We start from the raw sequence: 22,751 nt of genomic DNA, 5'->3' as shown, positions 1-22,751 counted from the left end.
TAAAAGCGGTGATCAGGGGTGAGCTAATCGCACAAGGGGTTGCATTTCATCGCAATAGACGCCAGGGCCGCCTAGCTTTGGAAGAGGAACTCCGAATAGCAGAAGAGACTCAAAAGGAGAAAGGCTGGTCTCCCAGGACACAGCAAGCCATCCACATCGCCAGGAAAAAACTAGAAGCCCACCTTATGACCAAAGCCAAACAATTCTACTACGCCAAGAACAACAAGGCTAACAAGCTGCTGTTAGCCAAACTAGCTAAAGCAAAACGTACCAGCACCATCGTTGGCCTCCGAGAAGCACGGGGGACAATACAATATGCGGAACCCGAAAAAATTACACGTGGCAGCAGAACACCTGTCTCAGGTAATGGCACCCTCCCGGAACCGGAGCGAACAAAGGGCGTACCTACGGAAGGCGGCCCTCCCCCACCTGCACGACTCGCCTGGAGGCTCCAATTACAGGTGAGGAGGTTGATGAAGCTATAAGTCCCTCAAATCCCGGGCCCCAGGCCCCGACTGCTTCACCACAAGATTTTACAAAATCTTTAAACCCCAATTGATCCCCCCCCACCCCCCCTTGGTAGCACTCTTCAATTCCTTCAGGGAAACGGGAACGGTGACCCCTTCAATGCAAGAATCCACCGCAATCCTTCTGCCTAGGCCAGGGAAAGACCAGAGACACCCGGCCTCCTATAGGCCGATAGCCCTCCTAAATATCGACGCCAATCTATATTCCAAAATCTTGGCTAACCGCCTTGCCCGCGTGCTACCTGAGCTAATTCACACAGACCAAACAGGTTTTATCCTGAATAGATCTGCAGGCGATAACGTGCGCAGAACCTTGAACCTGGTTGACCTGGCCACGTGCAACTCCCAAGTGCTGGCGCTGATAGCTCTTGACGCCACCAAAGCCCTTGACAAGGTGGACTGGTCCTTCATGCAGCTTACGTTGGAGGTATTTGGATTTGGCCCGACATTTCAGACAATGGTCCTGGCTAACTACAAAGCACCAAAAACCCTCCTTAGGATCCATGGTTCCTTCTCCACCCGATCTCCCTGACCTGCGGGACCAGACAAGGCTGCCCCCTATCCCCGTTATTGTTTGCGCTCACTATGGAGCCATTCGCCCAAAGGATCAGACAGAACACCCATATCAGGGGCCTTCACTCCAGTGGGTCGCAGCACAAAATTGCCCCATATGCAGATGATGTGCTGCTCACAACCTCGGAACCTCGCACATCATTACAACATGCCCTAGCTGAAATAGCTAGCTATGGCAAGGTCACTGGCTTCACCATTAACTTTTTAAAATGAACCTCTTACCAAGATTCCTCTACGCCTGTTCATCCCTCCCGGTGGCAATCCCAACATCTGACCTAAATAAGCTGCAGAAGAAGATGCTCCGGTTCATCTGGAAAGGCAAAAAAGCCAGAATCCCCCGAAAGACACTAACAGGGGATGCAAGACTTGGGGGCCTGGGGGTCCCCGACCTGCAGGCCTACAGGGCAGCAGCACAACTAGCTCACGTCCACGCCTGGCAAATAGCCTCGGACCGCCCAAGGTGGGTGGATCTTAAGCAGGCACGGCTCCCGCTCCCCCTCAGATTTCACCTGCACATCCCACCAGCCCTTAGAGAACACAGGGAGGGCCTTCTGCTGGCAACCAAACATACCCTGGCCTCCTAGGACTGGGCGCTAAAATGTAAGGGGGTCCCGAGGGGACTGGGTCCCCCATCTCCAATTTTCTACAATCCAACCTTCTCCAAGTTTCTCGGATGCGTTGTGGGTGAGAACTGGATCGAGGGAGGCCTTGAAACCTTAGACCAACTATATGAGGACGCCCTCCCCTGCACATTTGAGCAATGTAAGGAGCGGTTCCAACGTCAAGAGAGAGGAACAGGTTCACATACTTTCAGCTACGCCATTGGTGCTCACATCCGCAGACCCTCAGAGCGGACACGCGCCCCCTCACAGCCCTTGAACTAACCCTCAAGGACTTCCGAAAAGCATCTGTATAGAGTAGATATTCTGCCTCGAGATGGGAAGACTTCCTGACCAAAAGGACCCGGGCTATGGCTCAGTGGGAGGCAGACTTGGGAGGCCCATTGAATAACCAAGCCTTGGTGGACATCTGGTCACGAACTCATGCAGCATCTACCTGCGTCACCAATAGAGAATGCGTGTATAAAATCTTACTGCACTGGTACTACTCTCCGCTCAGTCTCCACCATATGAACCACTCCCTTGACCCCCTTTGTTGGAGGGGATGCGGCCGAGCAGGCTTCTTCTTCCAAATTTGGTGGGCATGCCCGAAGGCCCAACAGTTTTGGAAACCGTGCCTGACGGTCATCGAACAAATCACCCGGACCCCACTCCCTCTCGACCCTGGGCCCGTTCTCCTGGGGACCCCGAGCCCAGGGACATACCTGCGCTCTGGAAGCAAAGCTAAACTACTAACCCAATGCCTCCTGGCGGGGAAAATAGTGATCACCCGCTTCTGGAAAGCCCCAGAGGGGCCCTCAATGATCCAATGGTGGGGAAAACTATGGGACATCCTGATTGCCGTAAAGATGACAGCGGCAAAAGCCGGAATCCTCCATCGCTTTCAGAACATTTCAGCCCCAGTGCTGGAATATGACCAAAGATTTCCCGCTCTGACCTTTAAGCACACTGGCGCCCGGCGAGTCCTGGGGGACCACGACGCCACCTGAAAGGAGATGCACAAAACAAGGTGGACAGTCTGAAGCACAAGTGTTTGGGAAACTCACCAGTATTTCGGGAGGGGGGACATTGAGGGGAAGAAATAAATGTCATGCTTTGTGTTGCATTTGCTGTAAACTTGTTACCTTGCCTTGGTTTAAAATAAACATATTTAAAAAAAAAAAAACAATGGTGACAAGGAGCAGCCCTGATTGGCCGCGCGTTGAAGAGAGGTAGAAGGTGCGAGTTGGCCATTAAGCAGCAATCTCACGGATGGTTATCTATATTTTGCCCTGATTTTATCTACTGCTGCCTTCCATTTAAAGGAATCAAGTTCAATTGATGTTTGGGGGTGAGTGTTGCAGGGGGGTGTAAGTGACTTCAGTCCAGCATTCCAACTAAGTCAAGGCCTAGTATGGGATGCCCAATGGAAACCCTTATTTATATATTTTTGTGTCAAAAGTTCTTTAAATCTGGATGATGAACCTTTATATAACGCCCCTCTCTTTGAATCTCCCCGACCTCACTGAGCCAAGAAATAGGTTTGTTTTGCAAATCAAAAGGTTTATTTAAAGAATTGAACAATATATATATATCACACTTTTATGAATAGGAATAATATCTGAACAGCACACTTATGAATATGAACAGTGATCAGCAATGGTAATATTACAATATCAACAATCTCTTTAATCACTTAGGAGTAGGAATAGGAAGGATACTGTAGCAGAGAATACTTTATATGGATTCAAGGAAATGCAATAATAGGAAAGAATGCAGCACAGAAATAAAACTTGATATGATTTCCACAAAAGACATTATGATCACTCTTTCCCCTGTGACTACTTACTCCCCCCACTATGCAATATGAAGAGATGGAAATGAGGGCACACAGGTTTCAGGAATACAATCAATAATGCAGTTCAATCCCAGTTCCCCCAGCAAGCTAAGAGAGAACAGGTATGATTTTAAAACAGGTCAATATGCTTATAAATGTGATTGCAATGAACGTGAAAAATGCTAAAAATGACTTTAATTCGCTAAATGGGATTCAGCACTAGTGAGAGTTACTTTGGATTGGTTCAGGTCAACACTAGCAATGATTATGAATGATTATCATATTGAAAAATGAAATTCGGCAGTTGCAAACAAGAACAGCTATTTTGACAAGTGGTGAAATTTAACCAAAATGCAATTTGCAGCAACTTTTCCGTGTGCGTGAAACACGGTTACGGAAAAACTATAAGGAATTGGAATGTTGTTTTTCAAGACACTTGAAAAAATATCAGCGCATAGATGATAATTGTAGCGATAATCACAGACTATGCAATGAAAAGGATTCAGGATGGACACAAGATTCTATAATGCAGTTCTGGATAGGTTGAAATGGATGGAATAGGATTACTTTAAACTAAGAAGTGACTATGTACGGTTCTAGACTAGATACTCACTCCTATGGCTTTGGAATGGAATGGGCCCCGTCAAAGATCTGGTCAAGGGTTTGGCTGGGATTCTCTCGCCACCGGACAGGTCTCAGGCACTGGGTTCTGCTCTCAGCATGGCACTGCGGTCTGCGCAGCCTCTTGGACTGGATCTGAAGAGTTCTGGATACAGCTCTGTTCTCTGGGTCTGGATTTGGGTTCTAGCACAGGGTTCTTAGCTAGAATAGCAAAACAGCTCAGCCAGGCTGTTGAATGGTTTTGTTAGGCCCCGTGGAAGTTTAGGTGTTAGAATCAGGTTGCAAAGGATTCTGAAGGCCTGCTGAGAAGGGTTCAGCTTTTGGGTTAGGCCTCTCTGCTTCAAGGTTCTAGAGTTTGGTTCTAGAGCTTGGTTCTGGAGTCTGGTTTCTGGATCTGTCTGGATCTTCCTGGAGCCTGGATCTTCCTGCAGGGTGCTTCGCCAAGAAATCAGTTGATGAGTGGAAAAGTGTGTGTTGCCTGTCCCCAGCAGTCCCTATTTATGTATTTCCAAAGTGGGTGGGGAGGCTGATTCTCTATGCCCAACCCTCTAAGAATCTGATGGGTCATAGGATTCCCTGTCCCCTGATTGGAGAAAGGAGCAGTGTGTCATCCTGTGTCACCATGTGTCATGTTTATGGCTTAGGGGAAAAACCCTCCCCTTTGTCTCTGTACAGTATATCTTATTTTTCATAAAAAACATATTTACAATATGCACAACTTGTTAATACTAATGTCATGAACTACAGAACACGTTCCTTTTGGACTTCCTGGTCCTTGTCACAATGGGGCTTGCACTCCATAATACTCCCAACATGGTCGTCCAGCGTGAAACCCCTTTCTCGCTCCACGCGCTGGACGTAACGTATTCTATTAATAGACCACGCCTTCTGCGGCTCCGCGTGTCTCATTGCTATTGCAAAGTAGCGATCCGACGTGTGCCCGTAGCTCACAGTATTGATTCCTTGTACCTGTCTATCTACCCGTTCTTTGCCCCTTCCTTTCCTCCTATTTCCTGGACTCGTGTGCTAGTTGCACCTTTCCTAGTTTCCCAGATTCCTGGACCCGCGTCCCGGAAACTAAATGCACTCTGGAGTCGGAAGAGACTCGGGCAGCCTTGTTCATAACCAGGTCTGTCCGCAAGAAGGCAGCAACCAAGGACTCCAGCAAAGAACGGACCCAGGTTAGAAGGGGGAGAACTCTTTGACAACTACATGAATTACATGACAGCTTGCCTAAGGTACATTTCTGTTCAACTCTCATCTTCCTAAGAGCTTTTGTTCAGAAATGACAACCTTTTCGCGCTTTTGGTGGGTTTCTCAATATTAATTCTGCAACAATTTTTATACATGCATGCCTATCCCATCTGAGCACATTTCTGTAATTTTTCATGTTCCTAGCATAAACACAGTAGCTACAATATGAATAAATTCCGGGGTTCAGTCTCAGAACATCGCACGGATTCCAGCTTAGTCTTAAACTGTGAGCAAATTTTTCATTTTAACAATCTCAAAGTTTCACATTTTTGTCAGTTCGGTACAATTTGTTATAAGCATTTTTCTAAAACATATTTAATCCAATGTTAAATCCACATTTCAGTCTGGTCCGCCTCCAGAGCTGGGCTGACTCAGAGGTCACATGTCCTTCTTCCTGCCAGCAGTTTGTCAGTCACACCCGAATTAGCATTCCTAGCCCAAGGACTCCTTTGTCTGCACTCAGAGCAACAGGCCAGGGTGCCCCTCCTAGTTCCTTTTCACAACAGCCTGTCAATTTCTTAGCCAAGGGCAGGGGGAAGTTTCCTTTGTTCAAGGAGAGGTGTGGAATTTGTTTGAAGCACAGTTACAGTGTGGGAAACTTTAACTCCTAAACCCAATGTCTAAAAATGGTCTTGTCTTATAATAGAACTTACATTTTGAACACATACATCAAACAATTTCTTACTTCAAGCCTTTTCAGAATATAGTTTTGAATTGTATCCACCTCTTAGGCTTCTGATAGCAAGTCTTTCTTTGGCATAGTTTGGGTTCAATGTACAACTTTACACAAAATGGTTTTAAATCGCCGGCTTCTGATAGAGGTGAGTAACGGTATTACACCCATTTTTGACAGATTTCTTCCAGCAAGCAATTCTCAAAAGTGGACTTTGTTCAGATAACACATACTTCTGTGGACCTTATATTTATGTAGCTTCTTGCAGTAGAATGATGTTGACCACCCAACAAGGAGGTTGGATCTTTTTGGGTGGTTTGTGAGCCATGATTTTTGCAAATTTGACACCAAATAAAAACGCATTTCTGAAACAGCTCTGTTTCTTTTGCAATGATTGTGCTCTGTGGGCAGCCAAATGATGGGTTTTGGGCAGTGGTCTCCTGTGTTACCACTGACCTAGGCAAAAGTGGATGGAGGCCTATTTTTCAGTTTTTTTACTGCACACTTTCTCGTGATTTTAGCGAGCAGCATGCTTTCGGGCGGCCATTTCTGAGGTTTCTGCTGCCGGCAATGCACAGTAAGGTTGCAGGGCTTGGATTAGTGGGTTAAGACATCCCACAGGGGAGTGCTTAACTGTAAGTGCTATCACTTTGCGTGGAATTGTTATTTTCCTGTGTTTGTCATTAAAACTAAAGGGAGTGTAACAGTATATTTCAATCTGGTCAATCTAGATAGGATATTGCATTTGGGTTGCCACAATTTTGGTGGCTGTTGTATTTTGATTATCCTCATTTACATTGAATAATTAATAAAATATGTTGATACTCACAGGCCTGGTTCCTAGTCCATTGTCACACAGGGTGCTGGTGGAGGTTGGGTGTGAGATGGGTTGGAGGCCTACTCAAAAGAATCTGTAGTATACTAAAAATAGAGTTTTATTGTGCACCACCTTCACTGTAGGGGAAAGAGTTCCCTGGCTGGCATATGCCGTGTAATAAACCATGACAGTTGAACAAGGTCTTCTCCCCCACCCAAAGGCCTCCTAGATATGTGAGGGTGGGTGCTGAAAGGATCTTCATACATGGATACTTTGGGAAAGAAAATCACAGAATGGCCTGTTTTTCACCCAGTAAGAAGAGCACTCGGTACACTATATGGGTTAATGCAGCCATGGTGCAGTCCATGTGCCTCCTAGTCCTGGAGGTCGCACTTGGTGAATACACTCCGCTTTTCATCATTCCATGGTGAGTCGTTTAAAGGGGCCCCTGCTACAGGAGTGTGGGAGGAAAGGGGGAAAGAGCGATCCGGGCCATGGCAGATAAGCCTGCATGCGATGGGGGTGCAGTACTCGGGCGCACACTTGGACTTTTTTTTAAGCTGGTTTTAGCTCTGCTCCGCATTTACAGTTTGGGGCGTAGGGACAGGGTGGCAGTGACCCTAATGTTTTCCTCTGTTCTTTGCGAGAATGCACAACGCTCGTGCAAGGGCTCATAGGAGCGCATGCCCCGTGGGTGCTCCAAGCACCCTGCACATCAACTCTGCGAAAACAAAATATTCTATTTGGTCATGAAGATGTAATCAGTTGCCCATACACCCAGATCGCCTACCTGCAGGCTGGAAAAGCAAATAATGCGGGTGACCTTCTGGGTGCAGAGGTGGGGGTAAACCCCCCCGCCCTCCTCCATTAGCAAGGTGTGCAAGCGGCGTGAACTGGTGCGCCTTCATGATGGGGAAACGAGGTCCGTAGAGGCGCGAGCAGTAAAGATACAAGCACAGCGTGCATTTCTTCTGGCATGGCCTACGTGCCTATCCTGAACTCGGACTGTACACAGTCTCTAGCTTTGCCTTTCCTTGGTCTCTGTCATTCGTTTTGGCTATAGTGCCACCTTACCTACAAGGTAGAACTGTTGTACTGGAGTAGAGCTAGGCAGAAATGGCATATGAGGCGGGACACAAACCTTGTAGTTTGGTTATTTACACCCCTTACACTGCCCATGGCCGTGCTAATATCTATGGCTATTCCCACCCCTGCCTACCCCAAAACAACCTCTTGTGATCCCCGAGATAGCTTTATCATGCAGTAACATCAAACTTTGTGCCCAAGGTGTTTTCCTTTTTTTTTTTAAACTACGCTCTGTTCTATAAGCAGTCTTAAGCTTATCACATTTCTAATTTGTCTGCCAAATGAGCACCGATATGTTACCTCAAAAAATGTATGTTGCTTACCATTTCATTTGATCTGCAAATTTCACTCATTGCACACAAAAGGTTGGGGAATCCCTGATCTAGCTATTGAGACATGTAGCACTCTGCCAGAGCTGATGTTGTATGTAAAGGGGTGCTCTTTTATAGTGCTGGACACTTTTTAGGCGCTGTTACATCTGTGTATGTTGGGGAGAGTGTTGCTTTTTCGTTTCCATGCTGTTTGGCACAGTGATTTATTTTTCAACTTGAGTACTGCAATGGTGTGGATAAAAAATATAATGAAATGGGCTCGCTATCCATGACAAAAGTCTGCTGCGTCTGCATCCAATGTAATGATACATTTTTCTCTGGTAGGACAGCTCACACGTTAAGTACTCGCATCTGACATTGCTCTGCTGCAATTTAATCTCGAGACTTGCCAGCTGGCCCAATCTCAGACCTTGGTCCTTCTGAGATGATGAATCAAGTACATTTAAAGTGGGTAAAAACTACTATTATTACAGCCCTTGCAAGAAAGGGGAGTTGGGCATCAAGTACTAATAAAAACAAAAATGCTCTTACTATTACAATGAATTATTCTCTTATATAGTGTATGTATTTATATATGGGATTTATAATGTGCGAATTTAAGTGCTATACAAAGGGGGCTCACCCAGGTAAATAGAGTGCAGGGGTAACAGTGGAGCTGTCATGGGTATGGATGCACAAGATGGGCGGGGTCAGGGGGGTCTTTACTGGTTGAAAATAGGTTTAAGTGGAGTAATAAGCAATTGGCAGATGTTCTTTGAAGGGTGTGGTCTTCGGGTTCTTCCTGAATTGCAAGATGGAGGGGTGCAGCCTTATCTGAGTTGGTATTTGTTCCATAGGCAGAGTGCATTTCAGGAAAAGACATGTGTTCCTGTTCTTTTTTCCCCCTTTTGCAGTTTTTTTCTCCGGCCTGGCCTTGTGGCTCCTGTTGGTACACTTGCTTCCTTGGTTGGTTTTCGCAGCTAAGTCGAGTGGTGTTTTGGTTGTGACTGCTTTCTATGTGATGTTGGTAGTCTTGAACGTGGTGTATGTTGGAAGGGGTAGCCAGTGTGACTCCCTGAGTAGGGTTACTGTAAATGGATTTTCTTGGTCCTGTGCTGAGGCATGCTAAAAGCTTTCAGAGGGGCCAAGTTGCCATCTGGAACTCCTTCGAGAAAGTCCTGCCACCATATAGGTGAGAGATGACCTGGGCTGGGATGACCTCGGCTTGGAAACCTCTGCGCAAACTCTGGTTAGCGCTTTGTTGAGGAACGCAAGCTGATGCCATGCTGCTTGGATATTCTTTAGAATGCGTTTTAAATCAGGGGTCACAGTCGATAATAATAAATCTGACCAGGTGCAAGCTAAGGCATGATTCCATCAAGCTTAGCCTGTCCGCATTCAGTGATTCTGAACTTGGCCATGCTTTTTTTAAAATTTTATTTATTTTATAACAAACACGTCAACCATGATAACTTTTTAGGACATACATAATCAATATCAAAACATCACATTATACAGTGTCGTTTACCGTCCTCCCCCCCCCTCCCTCCCCACAAACTCGAGCCATCTCAGCCTCATCATCTACTTGAGCATTTTCGGGAATCTCTGTGTTTGTTGACCCATCTGAGTCTTCTGTATCATGACCTGGTGGGGGCTTGCCATTGAGGTCACCAGCTGCCTCCAGGCTACCAGGGGGCCCGCTTCCTCCTCTCCCCCCTTGGTGACGGCTTCAAACCACTCCACAGTTTCTGCTTCCGCCCATCTCAAGAGGGTCCGCCCACCATATCCCCACTCTGGGTCTGTGGGCCGCTTTCCAACACATTGCGATTCTGCGTTTAGCCAAAATATAGGCCAGGTCCTTCATTTTACTGATATGCTTCGAATGACGTGGCCTGGGAAAGTTCCCAAGGATGCAAGCCCAAGCAGATCCTACATCCAGTACCACTCCCCCACCAGCCATTTTCCTTCATTTCCTCCCAGAATCTGTGCACCTAAGGGCAGGCCCAAAACATGTGCAGTAGTCCTGCCTCCCCCTCCCCGCACCTGGGGCATTTTTGTACAGCCGAGCCTCCAAACCTAGCTATTCTACTGGGAGTCAGGTAAGCTCTATGAGTGACATACAACTGGATCTGATATTGTCACGCTTCAAGAGACCCACATCCGCACCGTGGATCGGGGGAGGATTAGGTTATGGGGCTACTCCAGATTGCTACAATCTACTCGATCCAAAAAGAGAGCGGGGGTCCTGCTGGCCCTTAGAGATGGGCTGGAGCTAAGTTTTGCGGGGGAAATGGTTGATAATCAGGGGAGATTTTTTGCTGTGTCTTTGGTGGGGGAGGATCGGCCACTCACGGTAGCAACGGTATATGCCCCGAATACGGAGCAAGATAGTTTCCTCCGAACCTCTCTGGGGTAGCTTGAGAAGTTTGCCAGGTATCCCATCATCCTTACGGGTGACTTTAATATTGCTTGGGACCCAGCGATCGACAGATCGGCGGGAGGGGCGGGTTGCCTGACGGGTCCTTCGTGCGATCTGAAGAAGAAATTTAGTGAGTTGGCAATGGTGGATGCGTGGCGAGAACTACAGGGGGAGGCAGGGGGGTATACTTTCTATTCTCAGGCCCACCGGTCCCATTCCAGAATAGACTATGTGTGGCTGTCAACCATTTTTCTGGGGAGGGCTGTGGATATTTCGATGGGTGTCACTACTCTGTCTGACCATGCCCCCCTGACTCTATCCCTGAAAGCCTTAGGTAGGCCATCGGGCCTGTGGAAATGGCGCTATCCTATTGCCATTTTTAAGGATGAAGTACTGGTGCGCGAGTTAGAAAAGGAAATGGGGCGTTTTTTCACTGAGAATCCTGCGGGGGACACCTTCCCTCAGATTAAGTGGGATGCATTTAAAGCAACCATCAGAGGGGCCATAATAGCTATCAAGGCGAGAAGGGAAAGGGAACTGAGAATGGAGGAAGCGTGTCTAGAAGAGGCTCTTAAGGGAATAACTGCGAGATTGGGGACACATCAGACTCGGGCCACTAAAATGGAGTATAGGGCGGTGCGGGCCCAGCTAGAATTAATTCAGTCACGAGCGGTGGAGAAGAGGCTTTTGCACCTCAGGCAGAAATCTATATTAAAGCCAATAAGGCTGATCGTCTGCTCGCGAGAATGCTAAGAAAGGAACAGAAGGAGAAGACGATTCTTCAAATTAAGAAGGGGGATGGCTCCACTAGCACTAATACTTAGGTTATTTTAGGGGAATTTGCCCATTTTTACTCTGCCCTGTGCGCTTCCGATACCCCGGCACAGTTGCTCCAATCTCGTTACTTGGACAAGGTTACTCTTCCCTGCATTTCAAGAAAAGAGAGGGATGCATTGGAAGCACCTATCACGGCAGATGAGGTCAGGGATGCAATTAGAGCGCTCCCTAACCTTAAATCGCCGGGCCCGGATGGGTATGTCGCAGAGTTTTACAAACGCCATAAGGAATTGTTGGCTCCTATTCTAGCCTCGCTTTTCAACCAGATAGGTCAGGACGGCGCTATTACAAGGACTATGGAGGAGGCAAAAGTAGTTCTAATCCACGCAAAAGCTAAGGATCCCTCCGAGTGCGCCTCCTATCGCCCCATAGCGTTAATTAATGTGGGCTTGAAAATACACTCTAGGATCCTAGCTAACAGATTAGATTACCTTGTCCCTGCCCTGATCCACTCGGACCAATTAGGCTTTGTAAGAGGAAGGCAGACCACCGATAATGTCAGGAGGTTGGCCCACTTAATAGAAAAGGCTCACAAGAAGGAGGTCCCTGCTCTTCTGATGGCGATTGACGCAGAAAAGGCATTCGATCGGGTGGAGTGGGGATTTCTTTTCGCCACCATGCTTAAGATGGGCTTTGGGCCCAACTTTATGGGTAGGATCAGAGCCAACTATAGGAATCCGACCCTTAGATTGTCGATTAATGGGCAGCTCTCAGATACGGTGCGGGTGTAACGAGGCACTAAACAGGGGTGCCCCCTTTCCCCAATATTGTACGCCCTCCATTTGGAACCGTTTCTTGAAGCGGTGCGCTCCAATTCCCTTATAAAAGGAATTCCCTTCGCTGGCGAAGAGCATAAGGTCGCAGCATTTGCTGACTATCTGATTCTGTCCTTGACATTCCTGGGTACGGCCATCCCAGCTGTGGAGACCGAGCTTGCGCAGTTTGGTAGAGTGGCGGCCTAAAAATAAATCCTTCCAAAACGGAGATTCTCAATCTCAGTCCCGTCCCCAGTGTCTCGGTCCTTACAGTCCGGCTCTCTTTACAGGTGGGTGAGCAATTCAATTACTTAACTGGGAATAAAACTGACCGCAAGGGTGGAACAATTGTACCAGGCGAACTACCCCCCCCCCTCCCTCCCCTCCTGGAGGAATTAAAAGGTAAGATGATAGATTGGGGGCCGCTGGCGGTTTACTGGTTAGGGCGTATCAGCTCAGCACCCTGAAAATGGTTGTCCTTCCCAAGCTATTGTACTTCTTTGCAGCCCTTCCGGCGCACGTTCCCCCGGCTTTTTTTAGGTCCTTAAATAAGTCAGCCAGTAGATTTGTATGGTCTAATAGCTTACCTAGAGTGGCGGCCAAGGTGATGAGATCTCCAACGGAGCGGGAGGGTTGGGTTTCCTGGACTTTAAAGTGTATTTTAGGGCAGCCCAGTTGAAGGTCCTTCGGGACTGGCAAAAAGACGATCGGCGGAAGGTTTGGAGGTTTATGGATAGGGCGGTTCTGGGGGAGGATCTCGAAGGGGTCTTGTGGAAGCCAAAGCAGGACAGGCCTCATCGACTGTACTGCAGAGAAATCCTGGCCTTGGTGGCCCGTACCTGGGATGCGGCGGTGCAGCAGGCCCACTTAACGACTCACCCGTCCCCCTACACACCACTCTTCTCCAATCCGCAGTTTACTCCGGGCCTCGTTTTTAGTGCATTCCAAGCCTGGTCCCAGGGGGGATGTAGAATGTTACGGGATATGTTTGGAGAGGGACAGCTAAAGCAATTTGAGCAGTGCAAGTTAGAGTTTGGTGTGGGGGGGAAAAGGAGAGGTTCCGCTATTGTCAACTCCGGCATTGGCTTAGTCATCCCACTGTTAAGCATGCAGCGACCCGCCAGTTGACCCCTTTTGAATCATATCTTGGTAGGGAAACCGGGGACAAGCATTTGATTTCGGCACTATATAAGCATATGAAGGCAGGAGAGGATCCCCCCACTCCGGTCATATATGAGGAATTGGGAGCTGGCTGCTGGGTCCCCGATTGTGGAGAATGACTGGGCTTGGCTGTGGAGGCAGATCCCTAAATTAACAAAATCTCTCCAATTAAGGGAGATGTGGCTCAAGTTGCTTACCCAGTGGCATTTAAATCCCGCCAGACTTCAGAGAATGTTCCCCGGAGCCTCTCCCCTTGTTGGAGGCAGTGCAGTGGGCACGTGGGCGCATATATGGTGGGGGTGTCTGCAAATTGAGAGCTACTGGGCGGGGATTAGGCTTGCAATAAATCAAGTTCTGGGGTTGGGTCAGGGGAGTTTCATGGGTCTGGTGATACTGGGCCTGGGGGGTGCGCTGGCCTCTATTAAATCTAAAGCGGGCCGTAAGCTTTGTTATGATGATGATGGCAGGGGCAATGGTCTTAGCTCGCCGATGGAAGGCAAAGGATCCCCCGCAGGATCACGAATGGGTGGCAAAGATGTGGAACTTGCTGGCAATGGAGTGGCTCACGTATTCCATCAACGGGGAGCATTTAAGATTTAGAAAGGAATGGGCTTCTCTGCTGTCTTATTTGATGGACGGGCCAAGGCAGCGGTGGTGCCCCTGGGGCATGAGACTGTTGGGGATCGTTACAGATGAGCCCGATGAGATGGACTTTTAGAGGTGCTTCTTGGTGGGGGGGCCAGCCAGCCTTTGGTCCATCAGTAGGTAGGAGAGTGCTTCTGGGACGGGGTGGCGCTTTGCTCTGGTCTTCTCGGGGGGAGGAGGGGTTGGGAGGTTTTGGCTGTTCTTGTTGTTCTTGGTTGTTTCTGTTTTTTCTATCTTGAAATGCCAATAAAAACTTATGTGAAAAAAAAAAGTAGTAGTGGAACTATGTTCCCTGCTGGCTTGCCCCCACTACCTACAAACCCCATCGCCACGCCCCGTCCCACAAACAATACAAGCTCCCCAACACACGCACCTGCTCTTTAAGGGAACGTTCAGTGTAGTGCACTGAAAGTGCAAGTAAATGAAACCATTCCAGAACGGTTTCTTTTTAAAAATAAAAGTATAGGGAAAGTAAAACTTAATTTTTAAAAAACAGAGGAGCACCGCTCCCGCTCACTTTGCCCACTGCCAGCAACACAATGAGCGCCATTAACTCAGGAATATTTGTTTCCACTAAATTAGGTCCTGTTTCAACTACTGCTCCTGAGCTTCCCTCCCACTAGTTTGAAGTTGCATTCTCTAGTTCTTGAAACATTTTTCAGAGAAATAGTACTTCATTTAGGAATTTAAAGATTTTGAACATGTCCTCCTCCCCTTTCTGCAACCTTTGTGGCTAAAACTACCTCCCGTGTTGGTACTCACTCTCTTTGACTATGATATGGGACAACCAATACTGGACACCATTCTCCAGATGATGCTTTGTTAATGTTTACTGTGGCAACACAATCACCTTTTCTGCTTGGTCCGCCTCCTCCTCTGCACCCTAAGATATTTCTGGTTTGATATCTGCATGCTTGTTGCTTTGACACTCCTGTGTGGCGATTGCTAATTTTACCTCCTGTTCTGTTAAACTAAGCATTTACTGTTTTTAGCATGACCCGTGTTGCTTATGCAGGTCTTTTTTCCCTTTTCTTTCCAAACTAGACAAATGTACCCTGATTTGAAAGAAAATCTCAAGGAGTTTAAAAAACATCTAATTGAAAGTAGCAATGACATGGCGCCTTTAAAAGTCTGGGAGCTTCAAGGTATGTATGTTTGTTGTGCTAACCTTGAATGATCCATGCACAGGAAGCTCTTGAGAGGTAGGAGCAACCAGTTTCAGTGAGTTACTCTATAGAGAATACCCATACAGCTACACAACCAGGACCCTGCATTCCTCGCCTATGCTGTAAAACAGAAAGTAAACCTCCAACTTACATACTGGGGGAGGAGTACACAGACTCCCATTGGTCAGGCAGATTGAGTTACCTGCCATAATTTTGATTCTTTATTATCCTTCCTTCCTTCCCTATCTGGCTCCATCCCTACTGCCTTCCCCCTATGCGTGTAATCAAATCTCTTTTTAGTCTTATTCCCTGTTCCTCTATCCTCCGTTTGATCTCTTCATCGCCTATTATAAGGAGTGGTCTTCCCAGCCTGTCAGGGTAGAGTTTGGTTTTAGGCTTCCACGTATGCAAAAACTCAAATGTAAACACAGGTGGTGGCATGGGGAGCAATGCAGCTCCGGAACCTCCATTCCATGATCCCTACTTTCCAGTTTCCAACAATGTTTGCTGAAATTCTGATCACCTCTATCTGCGTCCCATTATCCATTATTATTTTATTTGCCCCCCCCCCCTCCGCCAGAAAAGTGACTGCAGGAATGTAGTGATTCCCCCTGCTGTGTATTTCACGTGAAGCTCAGTCCACTTGGAATACAAGTCTATCAGAACCACTACATATGGGTTATGGGCCCCCTCTGAAGTTGAGTGGACCAAGTAGGCCCAGTGCGACCTTATCTCAAAGAAGATCTGGGACTTTGGGGACAATCGTGAAACATGTTCTTCAAACTAATACTTTGTTGTCACATCATTCGGAACATTCTTCTACTGCATTCACAATCATTTGGTCCATCCCAGCCCTGCAGTAATCTTGCCTGATCAAGGCGTTGGTTTTGTGGATACCTAGATGACTTTCAGGCCCAATGTTTACAATTATCATATTTTCTGGTGCCACAAACCTGTTGCCCCTGACCAACCTATCCTCTGGGGATGCCGGCTGATCTTTAATCCTCCACAACTATCTCCCCTTGCTGACCTATGCCATCAGGGCTCCCATTATCTACATATTGCCTGACTCTGACGTAAATGGGCTGAATTTCACAGTTCTCCTTTCACTGATCCCCATAGCAAATTTGTGCAACGAAATACCGCGTTTACGTGACTGTTCCTCACAATCAAATCTAACATGTTCATTTGGATCCTCCACTGGGATATGTGACAACACAGCTGTTATGCTGTTCCTGTTTCCTGGGATGTGCTCCACCCTAAATTAATGCATTTGAATGGCAGGGATCCATCTCCCCATCAGCCTGGACACTCCATATGTGCCCTTTCTATTAAGTATTGCTGTTATAGGTTTGTCGTCACTCTTAACCATGAAGGGCCAACCCCATATATATCTTACAATTCTGTACAACCCACGGGCACGTGTAAGTGACTCCGATCAAGCAATCCCACTAAGTCAGTGCCTTGTCTGGGATGCCCAAGGGAAGCCCTTATTTATATATTTTTATGGCAAGTTAAGATCTGGATGATGAACCCTTGTATAACACCCCTCTCTTAGAATCCCCCTTGACCCCACTGAGCCAAGAAGTAGGCTTGTTTTGCAAATTTAAAAGGTTTATTTGAAAAATTAAACAATATATATCACACTTTTATAATAAATTAATATCTGATAGTACACTTAGACATATGATGTGGATCCACAATGGGTAATGTTACAGTGGTACACTTGATTACTTAGGAGTAGTATAGAGGATGAGGTAGCTGAAAATGCTTGATGGTTTCAAGGAAATGCAAGGTGGAATAAAATGCAGTACAGCAAATAAACTTGATATGATTACAACCAACACCAATGTAATCACCTTTCTATGGCAACTCATCCCCCCGCCCTTTTTACAATATAAGGAGATGGAAAGGAGAGCACACAGTCTTCAAGAATTCCAACAAATCACACTTTATAATGCAATACACAATTCCCGTTCCCCCAGCAAGCTTGGAGAAAACAGGTATGAGTTTTAAACACAGGCGAATTACTTTGAAATGTGGTGGCTATGAAGTGAAAAGATGCTAAAATTGATTTTAATTCCCTGCAGGAGGTCCAGGGAGAGATGCTTTATATTAGTTCAGGCTCACTTTAGCAATGCTCTATGAGTAACTAGCAGGTTAAACGGATTTTAGCCAAGGAAAGCAAGGAGCTGCTGACTTTTACAGGTGAAGAAATCAGGCCAAATCGCAAATCGTGGTAAAATTTCGCGAGTGCGTGAATCGTGATTACGGAGGAAGTATAAGGAGTAGCAAGTCAGTTCTAGGTTTGTTGGAAAGCCTAGAATCTCAGCTTTAAAATGAAAGGACAAACGGTTCCGAAGATACGGACAATTTAGTAAAGGTAGTTTTTCGGATTTAAAGTAAAACTCAGAATGACAGGTGACAGCTTTCAGCTTTAGAATGATAGATGACAGCTCGCAGCTGTAGAATGACAGATGACACGATTTCTAGGAGGCAGTTCTACTTAGGTTAAAATAGTTTGGATTAGATTATTTTAACTAAGAGATTGGGTTCTGCACAGTTCTGGCGGATACTCACTCCTAATTTTGAAATGAATGGGCCTCGTCACGGATCTGGTCAACTGGACTAGACTTCGGGCGGTGCTGCTCACAGCGTCTGGGTCTGCTCTGCTCTGCTGGTCTAGCCTCTCTGGATACAGCGGCCTCTGGTTCTGGATACTGCTCTGCTTTCCGGTCCGGATCAAGTGGATTCTGGATGTGGATGTAACACTGCTTTCTGGGTACTGGCAAAAGTTCTTGGCAAAGAATTCAGACAGCTCGCCCGGCTGTGGAATAGTTTGCAAATGATTTTAAGGATGCTGAGGCCTGCTGAGAAGAGTTCTCAGTTTGTGGGTTTAGGCCCTTGCTTTAAGTTCTGAAGTAAAGTTCAGAAGTCTCTGGTCTCTGGAGATTGATGGATGTGAAGTCTGGAGTCTCCCGGCAGAGCGTCCCGCAGAAAATGGAATTGAATGTCTCTACCTGGGTTTCAATGTTCCTTTTATGTGTTTTGAAAGTGGGTGTGTGCGTAGCATCACTAAGCCTGCCCCTCTCTTGATTTGATAGGTGAATAGATTCTTTGGTCCCTGATTTGAAAAGGGATAGTGTGTCAGAGTGATGTCATTTTTATGGCCTCCAGAAAGAACACTCCCCTGTCATCTTTACACACAAATCTATTTCTGATCCAAATACATATTTCCCAGATACACAGTTGTTTGACATCACATACACACATCATATATTACTTAAGATAGTCCCTGTTCCGACTCTGGCGTTTCTAGGAGCTTGGGTTAAGAAATGGCAACTTATTTTCGATTTTAGTGGGTTTTGCAACATTGGTTTTTCAACAAAAAGTATACAAAGGTACACCCCCCTTCTCTAAATATCCCAGTAAATTTCCAGGTCTCTTCTCTGAATTGGAGTTTGGTCTTGAATTGTGGGCACAGTTTTCATTTTAAGGATCCCCAAATTTCACATTTCTGTCATCTGGTTACAAAGAGTTATCAGTATTTTTATGAAACATATATTTGCCTTCAATTCAACTCCCCAAAGTGTTTGGGTCTGCCCCCAGAAGCTTGGGTGGGCCAGGGAACACATGTCTCTGCTCACAGGCAGATCTTTGTTTACAGCCAACATTCAAAATGAACATACCCCATTCAACTGAAAGGGGCTATTGTCTCTCTCCTCCAGGCTGAAGGGGAAACCCCCTCCCTCTCACTCAGAAGGGCCATGTGATATCCTGCCTCCTGTTGTGAGTCTGTGGGGTGTTAAGTGTTCTCAGCCTCTTGGCCTCTGGGAACAGCAGGTGGCTAAGATTTTCAATTAACCAACAGGCTTTGATGTCCCTACCCCTCTTGCAACTCCTAAATACAGTTTCCCTGTCAGAGTTTAGACCGCTAGCGCCTGTTTGTGGACAAAGCTGGTACTGCACCCAATTTTGGGATCTGTCTTGAATTACTGCATTTCAATAGAGTGGTCTTTTGCTTGATAGAATAGGACCCTTACTTAACATTGTTTTGATGGCATCCTTACAGTAGAGTGGTGATGTGGAACCCCCCACAAGAAGGTTGTATCTTTGGAGTGGTCTTGTGCCAACTGCGCAGTTCTCCTGGATTCTGGCGTGAATGTGGGCGGCGACAGCTCATCCCCACATCTACCCAGTCTATTGATTCAACATGGGTCAAAACCCTTGACAAACCCCCCCACCCGACTGCACTTTGTTTCGAGTCGAGGGGAAGTCAGGTGCAAAGGATGTTTTGAGCCTTGTGCTGGTATGTCTTCTTCCAATTCTGTAGATGGCACAGTTCAGCATCTTTTCCTCCAAGTTGGATCGATCGGTTCTCCTCGCCGGTCCTGATGGGAATATTGGGCGGTACCCCGGGCCCCTCGGGTCTCTGCTCCCGGACCCCGGTCGTCCTCCTTGGTCAGTCTCCATGGTTTCCTCTCTCCTAGGATGATAAAGCAAAAGTGGCAATACCTATTCATAGACATTTTTCCACCACTATTGATCTAGTGGGGCCGCATGTACATTTTAGAACTCGATAGACATAGCATTCTTCTTTTGAAAAACACGATATAATTCAGAGACAGTCGCTTACAAGAGTCATAATATCTTGGAGACTATATGTGGGATATTTTAGGGTTGGAACTGAATTACCCTGGAGCGGTCCCCTCTGGTATTGCAGAGGACTCCTCCAGTTGCTGCAGTGTGTGCCTGGCATGGCAACACTTTAGCTGATTTATATGTACCCACTTGTCTTCCCCTTCCGCCAGACTACCTTTAGGGATGCAGATCTTATACGCTATAGGGGAGATCTTGTCTATAATTTCAAACGGTCCCTTCCATGTAGGCAAACATTTTCGCTGTTTGGCCTGGTTCCTTTGGAAATTGTATAGATAGACCCGGTCTCCCACAGTATATTCCTTCCTGGTGGTCTTCAGGTCATAGTGGGTTTTCATGCTATCAGATGATCTTTCTAGATTCCGCTGAGCATAGGCAAAAGCATGTTGGAGGTGTTTCCTTAAATTTTCCACATACTCATGAGTTGTGGAGGCATTTATCAACGTTTGCTCTTGGGTTCTGTAGAGCAAATGCTGGGGAAGCACCATCTTGCGTCCAGTCATCAACTCAAATGGTGACATTTTAGTTGCAGATGAAGGGGTAGATCTGATGGCCATTAGGACCAGAGGTAGTCGGATATCTCAACTTGGCCCAGAATCTGCCACAAACTTTTTTAATATGCTCAGAATGGTTCGGTTGTATCTCTCCACTGCTCCAGAAGAAGCTGGCCTGTAAGCAATGTGTAGCTTCCTTTTGACCCCCAGTATCTCCCACATCTTTGTCATTACTTCACTGGTGAAGTGGCTACCCCTGTCTGACTCAATCCTTTGAGGTAGACCAAAATGGGAAAAGATGTGGTTAATCATCAGGGCAGCTGCTGTTTCTGCCTTGCAGTTTGGGGCCGGGAGATATTCCACCCACTTGGTAAACAAGCATGTAATGGTCAACATGTACTTGTTTCCTCTAGACGAGCGAATTACAGGGCCTAGAAAGTCGATTTGTAAATCTGACCATGGCAGTGTCATTCCCCTCTTTTGGAGAGGCGCCCGGTGTGTGAGGAATGTTGGCTGAAATTACGCACACACAAGACACCCCTTCAAGTATTGGTCAAGGTCCTGCCCCATGTGTGGCCACTATGCAACCTCTCTTGATCTCAAGTGTTGTGTGAAACCCCCTATGACTGCCGGTGGCCGTATCATGGGCGTGACTTATCAGGCTTCGGAATGAGGTAGGAACCACCCACTGATCATGGCCAGCTTGGGATTTCCTTACCAACAAACCGTCTTGGATTCGGAACCTTTTTGGACATTTCATCAACCCTCTTAGGCCCTCTTTCCCAATGTAATCGGTATCCGTCAGGGGAAAGTTCTCGGGGTCCTCAATGTGTTGGTAATGTCATGATCTCTGCTTCCAAAAGGTCAGGACTTAGCCAACTCCCTTGGAAGCAGACCCATAACCCAGGTTCCGAGGGCCAACCAGTCCCAATTGGGACCTTTTGGACCCTGTCCTGGCGCCAGTGGCACCAGGCTCATAAATATGCCCAGTCCCAGCGCTGGAAGCGCCGGGCTCATAATGCTTGGGTGGACTTGCCTGCAGCAGACCATGCTGCTTACTTACCTGCCAGTTGAGCCTCTAATCCTCTTCTGTTTGGGACTACTTTTCCTGTTGGGTGGGGCAGGAGCCACTCCCTTGGTTCAGAACACTGGAACTCTTCTGGAAAGCAGGAACTCTTTTCTTACCTAGGCGAGGCTGTGGAAGGAGACACCTAAGCACCACAGGAGGCTATTTAAACCACACCCGATGGATGAATCTTGCTTTGCGTTATTCTGCATCCTCTGCAGCAGAACGCTCATCGTGTCTTCTGCATCTGATCCTGGGCCTAAGGGAAAAAGGCTTACCATCCTGAATCCAGTCTTCAGCAACACCTATAAAGACAAGAAAGAACAGGTTAGCATTACGGTCTTCAGTGACAGCGCTTCTCTTACCTGGTCCATCGGCTGTCACCAACGCCTCGCGCTGCATTCTGGCATCTGAAAGACAAAAGCTTACCAACTCTTCGCACGCTACGTAGGCCTTCGGCACTGCATCCCGCACCTGAAAGACAAAAGAAGGTGCGTTTAAAGACATTGGGTAACTTTATTACTCACGTGCCATTACTCCTTCCCACGCCGAACCCAGTGGGTATTCTGGCACCCTTCAGCAGCTCCGAACTTGTACCTGCAAGATAAAAGGACAGTTAGTGCGCATCGTGAAGCAGGCAACAAGCGCTTACTTACGTGCTTCCAGGCACTTCTATTCCTCACACGGGTTCCATCCTCAACTCACTTCAGCCCGTCATCCGCCATCGCCGGAACCCTGCAAAACAAGAGACATCATTACAAAAGACTTTTAAAGACATTTGAAATATTCGGAACTTACCGTTCGTGCAGTAAACGACGGACAGCAGTCCTCTGAGGTCAAGAGGCCTGCACCCTTATCCAGTGAAGAAACTGGTTACGGCACCCTGCCCCGAGGCAGATGGAGAGCTCGGCGTTCACTTACCTAAGGTGAGAGCGTTAACCTTTGGGGTTCTACAGGAGAAGAGAAGGGGAAGAAGAGAGAGACACCCAATAACCCCAGTTCATTAACCCCATATTTTCTATCTGCAGACATCTTACTCTTCGAGTCAGACATACAGTGCACAGAGGTCCAGCCCAAAGAGCCAACCGTGTGTTACACATCACCTTTGAAGATACGGTATTCGCCCAGTCAAGACCGGCGCCTCTGCGGGAATCAGGTGAGCGTTACAGGTAAAACTTACCAATTATTGGATCCCCCTTCTGAGCTGTAATCAAATCAGCATCAGGGGTCTCCTTACTCCATTGTGCAGTT

At 47.0% G+C, this 22,751-nt stretch overlaps 1 protein-coding gene across 2 annotated transcripts in view; it reads left to right on the top strand.

Annotated features, from left to right (window-relative positions):
• Positions 1-22,751, top strand: part of UGGT2 (UDP-glucose glycoprotein glucosyltransferase 2) — a 1,923,861-nt gene that overhangs the window by 171,610 nt on the left and 1,729,500 nt on the right. For both annotated transcript variants that reach the window (XM_069639785.1, XM_069639786.1), the window contains one exon: positions 15,160-15,260. In XM_069639785.1, the coding sequence (XP_069495886.1) occupies positions 15,160-15,260 (101 nt within the window). The remainder of the gene's footprint in view (positions 1-15,159; positions 15,261-22,751) is intronic.

Source organism: Ambystoma mexicanum, chromosome 7q (assembly GCF_040938575.1).
Source record: "Ambystoma mexicanum isolate Mex_15411 chromosome 7q, UKY_AmexF1_1, whole genome shotgun sequence".
Lineage (NCBI taxonomy): Eukaryota > Metazoa > Chordata > Amphibia > Caudata > Ambystomatidae > Ambystoma > Ambystoma mexicanum.
The sequence above is the reverse complement of the archived record's forward strand: the minus strand, read 5'-3'. Positions and strand labels throughout refer to the sequence as shown.